Source organism: Malaya genurostris, chromosome 1 (assembly GCF_030247185.1).
Source record: "Malaya genurostris strain Urasoe2022 chromosome 1, Malgen_1.1, whole genome shotgun sequence".
NCBI classification, from domain to species: domain Eukaryota; kingdom Metazoa; phylum Arthropoda; class Insecta; order Diptera; family Culicidae; genus Malaya; species Malaya genurostris.
Window position 1 is genome coordinate 140,839,323 of NC_080570.1, and position 12,844 is coordinate 140,852,166.

At 37.4% G+C, this 12,844-nt stretch overlaps 1 protein-coding gene across 2 annotated transcripts in view; it reads right to left on the reverse strand.

Annotated features, from left to right (window-relative positions):
- Positions 1-12,121, reverse strand: part of LOC131425949 (kinesin heavy chain) — a 37,989-nt gene extending 25,868 nt beyond the window's left edge. For both annotated transcript variants that reach the window (XR_009229048.1, XM_058588282.1), the window contains exon 1: positions 11,054-12,121. Coding sequence is in view for 1 of the 2 variants with exons in the window: in XM_058588282.1 (XP_058444265.1) it covers positions 11,054-11,200 (147 nt within the window). In the remaining variant the exon portion in view is untranslated. The remainder of the gene's footprint in view (positions 1-11,053) is intronic.
- Between the last annotated feature and the right edge of the window lie 723 nt (positions 12,122-12,844).

Here is a 12,844-nt window from a genome sequence, read left to right on the forward strand (position 1 = left end):
CACGTTGTTTAAATTTGTAATATAAGAGATAGCAAAATCAGAATCGGCTTGCTCCAATTTGAATGAAACCATGCACATATCTTCTGTATGGCAAACCATTTGGACTCAAGACTTTAAGATTGATTTTTGTGATCGTCAAAAGTTGAGATACCTAACTGCTTACAAGTTCCTCGTGTGTCTATGATGACATTTGATCAATAGAACGGAGTTCACTGAGTGCCAATGCGATCTGCGTTAGTAACAGAATGAGAGAGTGCGAATTTGTTTGCATGTAATCACTCATTCGAAACGCAAAAAAATCGTCCATTCATTCAAACTTGGTAAGTATTTCGGCTTGACGTCCTATTGCTGAAGTGTATTTAAACCCCTTAACCCGAATCGGTATTTATATGATAGAAAGTTGGAAACACGTAGTTTGAAGACGAATAAAATTCATGAACTTAAATCTTCAATTTTGGTTTGAACAATTGGACTTCCCTTCGTTTATGATAAAATGTGCTTAATCCACCTAGCAGTGAGATGATACCTTTTTCTATCAATCCGCATGTGGTTTTTGCATTAATATTCATGAATTTATGTTAACGAGCGTCGTTTTAAGTAACAGTTTGAAATCACAATCACTCACTACCCTGTAATTTCGGAACTGCAAGTGAGTTCCACTTTAGAGTTTTTGGTCATTATTTCCAGTACCTCCGTAACTGGTATTCAGGGACCAGCATAACCCAAAACGGTTCGTATGGCCATGGGTTAACAAGATGAATACATTGGAATAGTTTTGAGCTAAGCTATGAAAATTTTTTGGCATCGTCATCTTCTATGACGATTTTAAACTGTATTTCTAGAATCGGGAAACGGATTCGGATAAAACTCACCAATTTTGCATGGGACCACAAGTCTTTTAAATTGAATTTTTGTTTATAAAATTCGTTCTGGACTTTTATGGGGGAACAATTGAACTCCTCTATTCCCGATATTTTCGGAACCGGAATTCTTTGTAGCCGAAATCAGTGAAATTCACTTAAAAGGTTGTAAACATGTTTATAGATTCCGTATTGTGAGAAAGTTCTCCCTAAAACGACCGAAGCAGAACTGCTACTGAGTGAAATGCGAGAAGAATCAAGAGGATGACTTCATTTTGACATGCTGTGATTGGCTCGTGAAAACATAGGTCGATTTTACAATGGTGTATGAAAAACAGGCTTTCGAACGGAGCCTCGGGGACCCTGGTGTTGTTATGTACCATTCGACTCATACTCGACGAGATCGGACAATGTCTGTAAGTGCACTTCTAAGATTTTTCAACGTTTAATTTTCTCGGAGATGGTTGAACCAATTTCGACGAGCGTAGGCTAGTTTGAAAGTTACTGTTCTGTTGAATTGTGGATCAAGTTCCTAAGATCAAATGGGTTTGATAACTAATTCCGGAGATATAATGGTAAAAGCGACGTAACCGCCTTACCCCACATTTTTTCATCGACTGAATTTTAGAAATGTTGGAATGAGGCTATTTTAATGGCAAAGGAAAGGCATTATCACAGCACTAGGTGGATTAAGAAAGAATTTTCTAATTGGCGCCCGGCTCCGCATAGTGAAGAGCAAGGCTTTTTTAACGTCAAAACCCCTTATTAATCTATCTAGTAGTGTGATAATGCTTTTCTCTTGTCATGATAAATATTCTTTCAAACGAGTAAATTTAGACTTCTAAATCGATTCTTCAATATGCGATTAATTTTGGTGCTTTAAAAGAAACTGGGATTTGTCGGTTGCGTCACATATAAGATTACATCTTCCGAACCGAATATGTTCGCTCATAACCCTTCCAAATTTGATTGACATTGTGAGCTTTCAAATAACCTTAAGTTTATCGAGATTCGTTGAGTCATCTTCGAGATGAAAAAATGTGCGGTTAGGCTGTTGAAATCACTTTAACCATTTCCGAAAAAAATGAACGGTAAAAATCTGTGAAAAGACCATACACATGCACACAGACATTTTCCGATCTCGTCGAGCATGGGTTTTCTCGAGTAATTCTATTACCTTTCTATAGAAAAAGGCAAAAACGAAATGATTTCTAATTATTAAATGAATATTTCTCACAATCAACTAAACATTTTTAACTTGTGGTTTTCAAAACAATGAAATAACGATATACTTTCGGAAGGGATTTTTTTATTGAACTTTTTTCGTATCATCGCAATAAAAGAAGAATTCGGCGCTGTGCATGTCGAGAAAGTCTGCCAATTACATTATCACTAAACGTTGCAACTGAGGTAGCAACTGCCACAAGCCATTGAAGCCTCTTCTAGAGTTGTGTATACAAGTTCTCACAGAGCAAAACGTGACAGAGAGAACGAAAAATTTCAGAGCTGAGCTGAGTAATTCCTTCTCTTCTTGAATCTGTGCAGCAACTCAGGTGCACGGAAAATACACGCAATTTCGGTACGCAAGGTAAAGTGCTCGACTTCAGAGTGCCATATTTGAATGAAATATGTTCCCCGGGTAACGTATTTTCTGACCATGATTAATTTTTATGGTACTGATTGCTGATGGTCTGATTGATTGCTCATAATTTGCATCCTTTTGCTCATAAAATCATGAACAGTTATCATGTCTTCATGATAAAATAATTGGTTTCATGATTTTTTTTTATTTTGACAGCAGTAACGAATAACTTTAATAATTACCAATAATAGTTGGTAATTTGAAATCGTCTGGAAAATTACAGTTCGTCTCATTGCAGATTTAATGTTTCGAAAATTAACATTTTTTAGTGAGAACCGGGTTGACGCTGGTCTAACAAGCTGGTTGTCGTATGTCGGAGCACCGACCCGGAAAGATTCTTAGCGTCAGTAGGATCGTAGCCTACTAGCCAAGCAATGGTTCCGTACGCTTAAGAATCGGTTACGAAGTCTTTTGAAACAGAAAAATTTGCTTAGTGAGTATTACCGATGAGTAATATTATCCATACCCGTCATACTGAAGGAGTACTCGTAATAGAAAATGTTCAAGCGATTTCTAGGAAACCGAAAATGGAACCATGACTGAGAAACCGAGGGCAGCTGAAGCAGCAGTGACAACATAAATTAGCGAACTTGCTGCTTCAAAAAGTGACAGTGGTATTCTAAATCCACCTAGCGGTGTTCATTGTCTCTCGTTTCAAATTTTCTGCTTCTGAGATTACATGCGACTGCGGGTGTCAGACATGAATGAATGAATGCGTAAAATCATTCACGCGGAAGAAATAACGCGGTCTAATTAGGTGCTTAGTCAAGATGACGATGGACAATTAATGGTGTTAATTACGTTTTCGCAGAAATTTGACACCCACCACTGCAATAGAATTGAGATAAGCTCATTTAGTGCCATGTTTTCGGGAGTACAGCATTCGCAGTGAGCCACTAGGGAGATGGAAACAAGAAAGCAAATGGGTTTTCGGAAATTTTCAGCACAATAATAAAGTCGTTTTTCTACTCAATGAATATGTTCTGGATGAGTGTGAAAATATAAAACACTAGACCATAGTGCCCTCCTCAGTACCGTTGAAATGGATCTGAATCATTATTAGAAGAAATTAATTCTCACTCGAAGAGCGCCAGTTTTCACACATGGGGAACACAACTCTAGAGCAATGAAGAAACCCGCAATCGGATTGCGAGCAATGTCGAGCATTTCGAGCAGCAACAGCAGCAGCAAACTATTGTACCGAGATGACGCGATGCAGACCGTGACCTCATCCGGGACACGCTTCCCCACTAGAGCCGTATCATCAACTGTTTTTTGTTTCTTCATTTGTTCTACTACTGCTCACTTTGACTGACAATGGCACAACCAACGCGTGTGTACTGGTATTTTTACTCGCTTTGTATGTAGGTGGTAATTTTCGAGTTACCCGCTGCTGACTGGCTAAACCTTTTGAATGGGAAAGCCGATTAACGCAGTAAACTGATTACAGGCGGCTTGACACAGTAGTAAGTACCGAACCGAACTAGGAAAGCGCCGTTGGCATGTGATTTGGCGAATGACGCTCTCGATTTTTCTTTTTCTTTTCTTTTTTTTTTGCGGGGAAATTCAATTTTACCACTGCTAAGCTTAACCCACTTTGCTAAATGAATACTTAGTATATGATTTTTTTGCTATGTATTAGCGTTGTGTATTTGCCTTTCTCTAAGCAAAGGTAGTAGAATTATTGGAAGAATCGACTTTTTTGTCCGGAGCACCGAAGATGCAAGGATACATGTGACGTAACCTTCGAAACACATTTCTGTTCCTCCGCTCCGACTCGTTCAAGACTAAAATTGGGTTGAGAATCGAGCCCGAAGATCATATGGCTGACTCAAGTTTCTTCTTACGGATTGTTACCTTTCTCTATAGAAAGATATTAAAATTGCTGGAAAAACTTTCGAACTGAGCCTCGGAGTCCCATAATGTTATATACCAATCGACTCAGTTCGACGAGATTGGAAAATGTCTGTGTGTGTGCACTTTTCGAGGATATTTTTACCGCTCAATTTTCTCAGAGATGGCTGAACCGATTTTAACAAACTTAGTTTAAAAAAAGCTACTGCCGGGCCATTGATCAAGTTCAAAGATCAAATGACTGTGACTTCTGGTTCTGGAGATATGGTAGTATAAGTGACGTAACCGACAAAACACGTTTTTACCGCTATTATATATATGGGGCATTCCACGCAAAATCAGCCACCCATTTTTTTTTCATCTAACTATTTTTTTCGGTAAAGAACTCGAAAATATCCGACACGTTTTTTTTTATTTCAATGTGGTACGTGAAATTTTCGAGATATGATTTTTTGAAATTTCGCGTTTTCAAAAACGAGCCTTTTTTCAACAGCCTATACTGTAAAATCTAATAAAGGTACAAAAATTCGTCCAAGACATGAAATGTGCGTCTTTTCCTTAGCTTTTGAAGTGATTACATAAAACAATCTTCAAAGATAATATAATGAAAAAAGTTAATAATTAATAAACAAATAAAAAAAATTCAAACTTGGGCCTAATCAATCTTTGCAAAGTTTCAGAGTGGAAAGATCAATACTTTCGGAGCAGTGAATTTTTCAATTTCGACCCGTACGTTCGGAGCGTACCGCAGCGCGATTCGCTCGGATACGAGCTCAAAAGGCTATCCGTATTATGCAGATCCGACCGATCCTAGCTCTCCGGCGTTGACTTTTTTTTCTGCTTCGGCTATGACATTGCTCGAAAACAAGTTTCATATTTTTAAAATGTGAAAAAAAAATTGAAGAGTGACGAAAGTTTAATAATTTGCTATTTTGCGGAAAATTACGCCTTCGTTATTCAAAACGCCATAACTGGCTTTCATTGGAACAACGACCAAGCGACTATATTCCCCATTGTTTCCTATTATAAAATGAACAGTAAAATCGATCATAAAACATTAGTAATTATTTCTGATTGCAAGAAACATGACACAATAGCTATGTATGTTTTTTCTCGAAGCTCTTTATCAATATTCTTTACAATACTATCCACATATACGCAAGTGCATCTATTTTTCTGACGGCGCTCCTCAGCAATTCATAAATGTAAAACACTTTGCGAATATTTTTCATCACGAGCATGATTTTCATCCTTTTTTTTTGCACTAACTTTTCTCGGAGATGACTGAAGCGATTTTCACAAACTTAGATTCAAATGAGAGGTCTTGTGGTCCTATACTAAATTCCTGAATATTATTTGGATCCGACTTCCGGATCCGAAGTTATGGGGTAAAATGTGCAAAAAAATGAAAATATGTGTTCTAACTAGATGGTGCGACCGATTTTCAACTTTCAATTTCGACCGAACTTAGATTTTCAATTTTCAATTTCGACCGAACTTAGGTTCAAATGAAAGGTCCTGTGGTCCCATAGGGAATTCTTAAATTTTATCCGAATCCGACTTCCGGATCCGGAAATATAGGGTTTATACCATCACTGAAAAGGGTGAAACAATCGGTTTCGAATCATTTTGAATGACAGTTTGATAGTTTTGACACTCACTGCCCTATTATTCCGGATCTGGAAGTCGGATCTGGATGAAAATGCACAGTATCTTTTAAAACACTAAGAGCTTCAATTTGACTTATGATTTGTGAAAATCGGTTTAACCGTTGCCCAGAAGTCAAAGAGAGTTCCGTTATTAGAATTTTTCTTCACTATTATCGCGGTGCTTTTGGAACCGGAAACCGGGGACTAGTAGTTCCAAAGTAGATTTATATATCCACTAATTAACAAGGTCCGCCAACTAAATGAATTTACCAGTAAGTTTTATGAAAATTTCTATGCCATCACTTGTGAAAAAAATACCCATAAAAATGAAAAATTTTCACTTATAGTTTTGTAATACCGGAACCAGAAGTCGGATCTGTATCAACTTTTCGGGGACTTTTTAATAAATTTTGAGTACTTTTATTTTTCTCTTGGTTTGTAAAAATCGATTAAGAAATGTCCGAAAAAATTGAATGCGCATTATCTTATAAATTTGCACATATTACCTTGTAATTCCGGAACCGGAAGTCGGATAAAGTTTATGTTTATCTTCAATAGTAAGCCATTAGACCTCTCATTTGATTTTGAGTTTTTGAAAATCTGTTCAGCCATCTCCGAGAAAATCGAATGACATTATTTATCACATACACACACAGACATTTGGTGATCTCGACGAACTGAGTCGAATGGTATATGACACCCAGGCCTCCATTCAAAAGTCGATTTCCACAGAGATTACATAGCCTTTCTATACGAGAAAGACAAAAATGGTATGAATTTGTTAGAAAAGTGAAGAAAAATGGGTTTTCTAATGTTTTTTGAAAAATCATTTTAATGACCAAATAGATCCAAATGATCAACACTTGATCTAAACATTAAACTAGTTTGTTTTGGGCGATTTGACAAATTCTGACTCTAAGTCTAGTAAACTTTTTTCAACCTACTTAAAACAAAAGACAACAGAAAAACGTCTTCTTAAGCCACCTAGTAGTGTGATAGTCGTGTCATTCAAATAGTCTTTTTTCATTAGGCTAATTTTTGACACAAATTAAGGTTGTAAGACCAGTGCCTTATGCATTGAACCGCCAACCCGGGCCAACTGCAGCACTTGGGACCTTTTCTAATGTATATCTTCACTTCTCGACCGATTTTTCATTAGGGCGTCACTCACTCTCTGTTTCGATTATTGTGATGTGATTAAAAAGATTTTCTTTGATATCACTATTCTGTTTGAAAGTCGAAAGTTTCGGGTATCATTTCATGCAGAGTTGAGTGATAAACGTGGAAACCGCTTGGTAATTAATAGAAGAGAAAGTAAACAAAGAGAAACTGTCACTTGCTTATACGCCCTAATGAAAAATCAACCGAGACTTGTCCGACTCAGTACCGACACGAAATAGTTCCGAACAACTCGACGTGTACATTTCAAAAGGTCACATAAACCAATGAGAGTTTCTCTTTGTTTACTTTCTATTCTGTTTATAACTCAATTTTCGAGTAAGATAATCTCTTTTTAACACAGTTTACCCTCTAATTCCGGAACCGGGAGTCCTATCCGGATGAAATTTGGTAATTTCATGGGCCTACGAATTTGAATCTAAGTTTGTTGAAATTGGTCAAACTATCGCTGAGAAAAATGAGTGAAATTGAAGTGAATCTTTAGTTTGAAGATTTTGGCAACTATGCTTTTGGAAACTAATTGTTAACGAAATTCATGTGTAAACTGTGGTATTAGAGAAGAATTACAAACTATGATCAGAACACCTCTGTCTATTGGGATCACTTTTTAGGAAAACATTATTTCTGTATAAAATATTCAAAACGACGAATGTAACAATGAGAGATGTTTGTTATCTTTGTTTACTTGCTCTTTCGATCATTACGGTATTAATTATTTAACGATAATAATAACTATTAGTATTAGAAACTATCATTAGGACTACAATGTGTCTGTTGATTTTACAATAATAATAACTAAAGCTATCATCTTTTAATCTGCACTGAAGAAATTACCAAAAGTTCTGGAATGTTTCGCAATAATCGAAAGAGGAACAAGTAAACAAAGAGAATCTCTCATTATTACATTCGTCGTTTTGAACATTTTATACAGATTTGATAAAAATAACAAAAGCAGAATATTCGCGATGAAACAAGTGCTCCAAATACGGCATGGTGATGGACTCTATTGTCTCTTGTTTAAGGAGTAAGCGTATAAGTAATTTTAACAATATCTGCGTAAAAACAAATACCTGCGCTTCTTTTTCCGATTTTCATCATCAAATCTTCCATATGATTGAAAAATAAACCAATCAGTTGATTATGCTTAAAATTGCAATTCAAGAAAAGCGAAAATCTTAGTCTAAAACTCTTCCGTTTTTCTGAAAACTGCTCGAGAAAAATTATTTCAGTTGCAACTTACTTCCACTAACACATTTGATTAGCAACAAACACATTCCTATATGGATTTTCTCTTGCAGAAATTGTTGCGATATAAAGATTTACGTACCTTCTATAAGTCAACCCGCAAAATAGGAATCTTTAATTTAACACGCAAAAGGCAATGGATATGGAATGTTGTCGTAAAACGGGAAACTGCTTTTGTAACAGAAAATATTTAGTTTTGATTATTTTGTATAGCGCAATCTAATGCAAATGCATTGAAGCAATGTTGCTAATTTTTTTTATTAGGGATTAAAATTTACGCTCATAAAATGTAAGCCATTTTTCATCAAACTTCGGTGAAAAATTGATCAAAACTGATATTTCATCCAAAAAGTCAGACTTAACATTCATTTGAGAACAAATTATTGCTAGAAGAGATTGTTTGAAACTCAATCGTTCAAGCCACTTTGGTAAACTGGTTGCACTGCATATATGAATACATAGATCTATGACATACGTACTAGAGTGCCTATAACCAGAGTGACGACATCTCATCCGTAATGTTGGCAACAATTCAAAACATTCCATTAGCTTTACATTGAATTGACAGGTCGTTTGCTCGTTTGGAACTGGGAGCTGTCATTCCAAACGAACAGCTGTCGCCACTCTGATTATAGTCACTCTAATACGTACCAAATAAAATGTACGTAATATACAAATTACCAACACAAGTTAGCTTGGTTTACTCTTGATACTTAATATCAGTTTGTAATATTTAATTCAAAAAGCGTAACGACACGATTGGTACGATCTTCCGAAAGTCCGTACAGCTTTTTGACTTCGCTGACGACGTTGATATTGTGACACGTAACCTTGAAAATATTATGGAAACATACATCGGACTGAAAGCTGAAGATAGGCAAGATGGATCAATCAAGTGGAGAGAGATTTACGAAGCAAAGAACACCACTGGACTATTCCTATTTTTGGTTTTAACTCCTATTTTAAAATTGTCGTATATTTTCAGATCAATTTTTGATGAGTTGATGAGTTATTGGTATATTTTCTCCATCAACTGAGTAAATCAACATAAAAAGAATTTTACCCTTTTTCGATTTGTATACTTCGATAATTCCTTTGTGAATAATGAAGTTACGTTCTCGTGCATATTTCATTCAGACATATCTGCGAGTAATTTTACGTCTCATTTATTATTTCCAGTAGTGAAAAGTTCGAACACAATCTAAAATGACGACAAGAAAATAGTTTCACCCTTCTGTTCTAGCAATGGAAGCATCGCCCTGTTTGTTGGCATGGAATATGGGGGGCCAAACTTACGAAAACTTATCGTTCTTTGTATTACTAAGATTGAGATTTTTGTAGAATCTAAATTTCTAGGCAAAATTGTAGGATTTCAAAGCAGCAAATCAAATTTTCCAGCTAGCATAAAACGTACCAAATCCGCTAAAATCTTATTACCACATTTTACGTGCGGTTACTGCGACATAGTAGAAAAACATCCAAGGAAAAATCAATATTTTCTGTACTGAGCTGCTCCTCAAACGAATAACAGAGCAGGATATGCTGGATAATCAAGTTGTTATGTTCTGCTCTTATGGCCGTCAGTTCTCCCCGTTCTCACAGAGAAAAATTGTTATTGTTTGCACTTTCCTTTGAGTCCCCCGTATGTGGATAACGACAAAATGCTTGGATTCGCTAGATATTTACATACGGGTGGAAGTCTTAGTCTTAGTTGAGTTACTGACTGACATGCTTTCTCTTCATTTCAGACATTGTGGAGATTATTTCGGCTGATAATGGCGCCACAATTTCGTTGTTTGTTTTGCATGCAGAGTCTGGGAATCTGCTCGCACATCCATCGGCATGTCCTTGAAACCCTTGAGAACCTTTGCGCAAAAGGGACAGGTTTCGATTGTAGAGTTATCCCGTTCAGAAAACTGTGACATTATTGGCTGTTTGTTAGCCTTCGGCATGTTTTGAAGTGATGTCACCTTCACTTATCAGTAAAGAATATAATCCCTTTCTTTACCCCATGCACATGACTCTGCCAAAAATTTTGACAGTAAATCAACAAACAAAAATTACGTGTTGATGATCTGCATTAGAAGGGGGATGGGGCGAATTCGATTGGCAGCAACTTTCATAAATTGCCAAAAAGAAAACCATCGACCGTTCGTGTTCAATCGCAACGACGATTGCTCAAACAGTAAAGGAAACGGCACTCGTGTTTTTCTCTGTTTTTACGTTTCAAAGCTACCTACAATGAAATTCAATGAAACGAAACTGAAGCAACTTGCAGAGAGCCACCGATCTCGGACAATATCTTCGTCCGTATGCGGACCAAAACACTCGAGTCCGTTGTATTTTTTTTTCATCATACGTGTCAGAAAATCGATAACACCGAGCATTGCAACACTGGAGCCGTATGCCGACTCCCAACCAAAAACCAACGGAGCCAGGAAACTCTCGAATGATTCATACCAGCCTGCCCAGAAACCCACGTTCTCACTACATTCTCAGCAGCAGCAGACTTATGTAAGCACAAAGTGAGAGGCTGCCGTTTGTTGTTGCTAATCCCCATTATCGTCTCTATCGAATCAACCCACCCCCGCCCGAATCGACGGACGAGTGCCGCGGATACTTACCCCAATCGAGAGACAGTTTTCCTCCGGTCCGGATGGGAACTTTACGATAAACTTGGACCCGGCTCGTTCCTCGCTGTCATTCAGTGGCCGGAAACGACACACCACCTTGATGCTATCCTCGGCTGGAATCTCACGATCACCCGACATTTTTTTTCTTTTGGTTGCTCGTGGAAGGTGCGATTCAGACAAGCGCCTGTTTCTCTCTCTGAGCTCTTTTTTTCAAGAATGTCTTCCGATGGTGTGCTCCAGAAAGGGCTTTCTGTCGTTTCTGACTAGATCCAATAGGACTAGGCGGAATACTCTTATTTTAATGCACAATCGATATAAGGATAGAGAATTTGACAATTTTCACACTAACAAAAACTAGATATACTGAACTTTTTTTTTCTGCTTCAACGAGGCCAACAATTGCACTGTGCCTTTCGCTCCTTCTGGCCCCACCGGTGGAAAGGAAAACTATAAAGAATGGAACCACACAGGGCAAATTCTTTGGCGCACCACAATAAATGGTGGAAAATATCGATCAAATTTTTGCTGCACTCGTTTCGTGCTGCTGCGCTCCTGCCTTCCACCGTCGACGTCAACTTGCTTAGCCGTCCGGAAACTATTTTTTTTTCACTACTTCCAGCGCCCGCAAACCTTACCGAAGTGAAGAAAATGAAACTCAAATTTTCAGCATGACCGCGGATCGAACTGAAGAAACTAGGAAAAAATCGGATATCACAGGAACCGGACTGGTACCGACAATGTACAGACCGCTGGATTCCTAAATCTGCATTGTCGTGCGTTTATTTGTCCACCAATGTTTCGATTCGCGATGGAAAATGGAGCATTTTCCACGGATTTTCCCGTTTTTTCTTCAATTTTGTGCACACACTACAGCGACCAGGCCCGAGATTGGAAAATGGCTTCTCCACTTTTGTGTCTGCCTTGCGTGCGTGTGAAACACTCCCGTTTTTCTACACAGCAGTTTCCTCTCACTCACGCTCCTTCTCACTCTATCCGCAGCAGTGAGTTCGTCCGCAAAGGTACAGACACTACTCACACAACACAACTGCACTGTCCGATGGTCTTGAAGCAACTGACCGCGAGAGAGAGAAGAACAAAGTAACTCGCGGAAAGTGGACTGTCACCAGGGTTGCCACATTTAAATCTGCATTTTTCAGAAGGAAAATCTGTAAATCTGTATCGGGAGCTCAAAAACCTGTATTGAAAATCTGTATATAGAAGTGATAAGAAATCGAAGCACAATGGAATGAAAAGTCTTTAGAACCCAAATTTAAGGAAAAAACCAAAACTTTTCTTAGTCTGAATTTTATGATTTTGTAGTTGAAAAAACGCTGGAAGTTGTTTTTGCGTTGGAGCCTTTCCAAATAATGATTTGACGAAAAACTTTCAAAGTCCAATCTGAAAACTTAATTTGATCTCTTTTTAGAATTAACACACAATCAGGATAATGTTTTCGCTTTGAAATAATAATCAATACCATCATTTAATATATTTCAACTTGATCTTTATTCAATTTTTAATCCACGCTATCAAAAATCTGTACAAATCTGTATTTTTTGCCAAAAATCTGTAATCTGCATATACAGAATCTTGGTCACAAATTTATCTGAAAAATCTGTAAAATGCAGATTAATCTGTACATGTGGCAACCCTGACTGTCACTGTGACATCTGTCAAATTTTGAGCTAGGGCATTCTGTGAACGCATCCCACGAATGTGAAGTTTTCAAAACCAGTTTGAAGCAAACTTTTTATCAGGTCACATTTGCAAATTGATTATTTC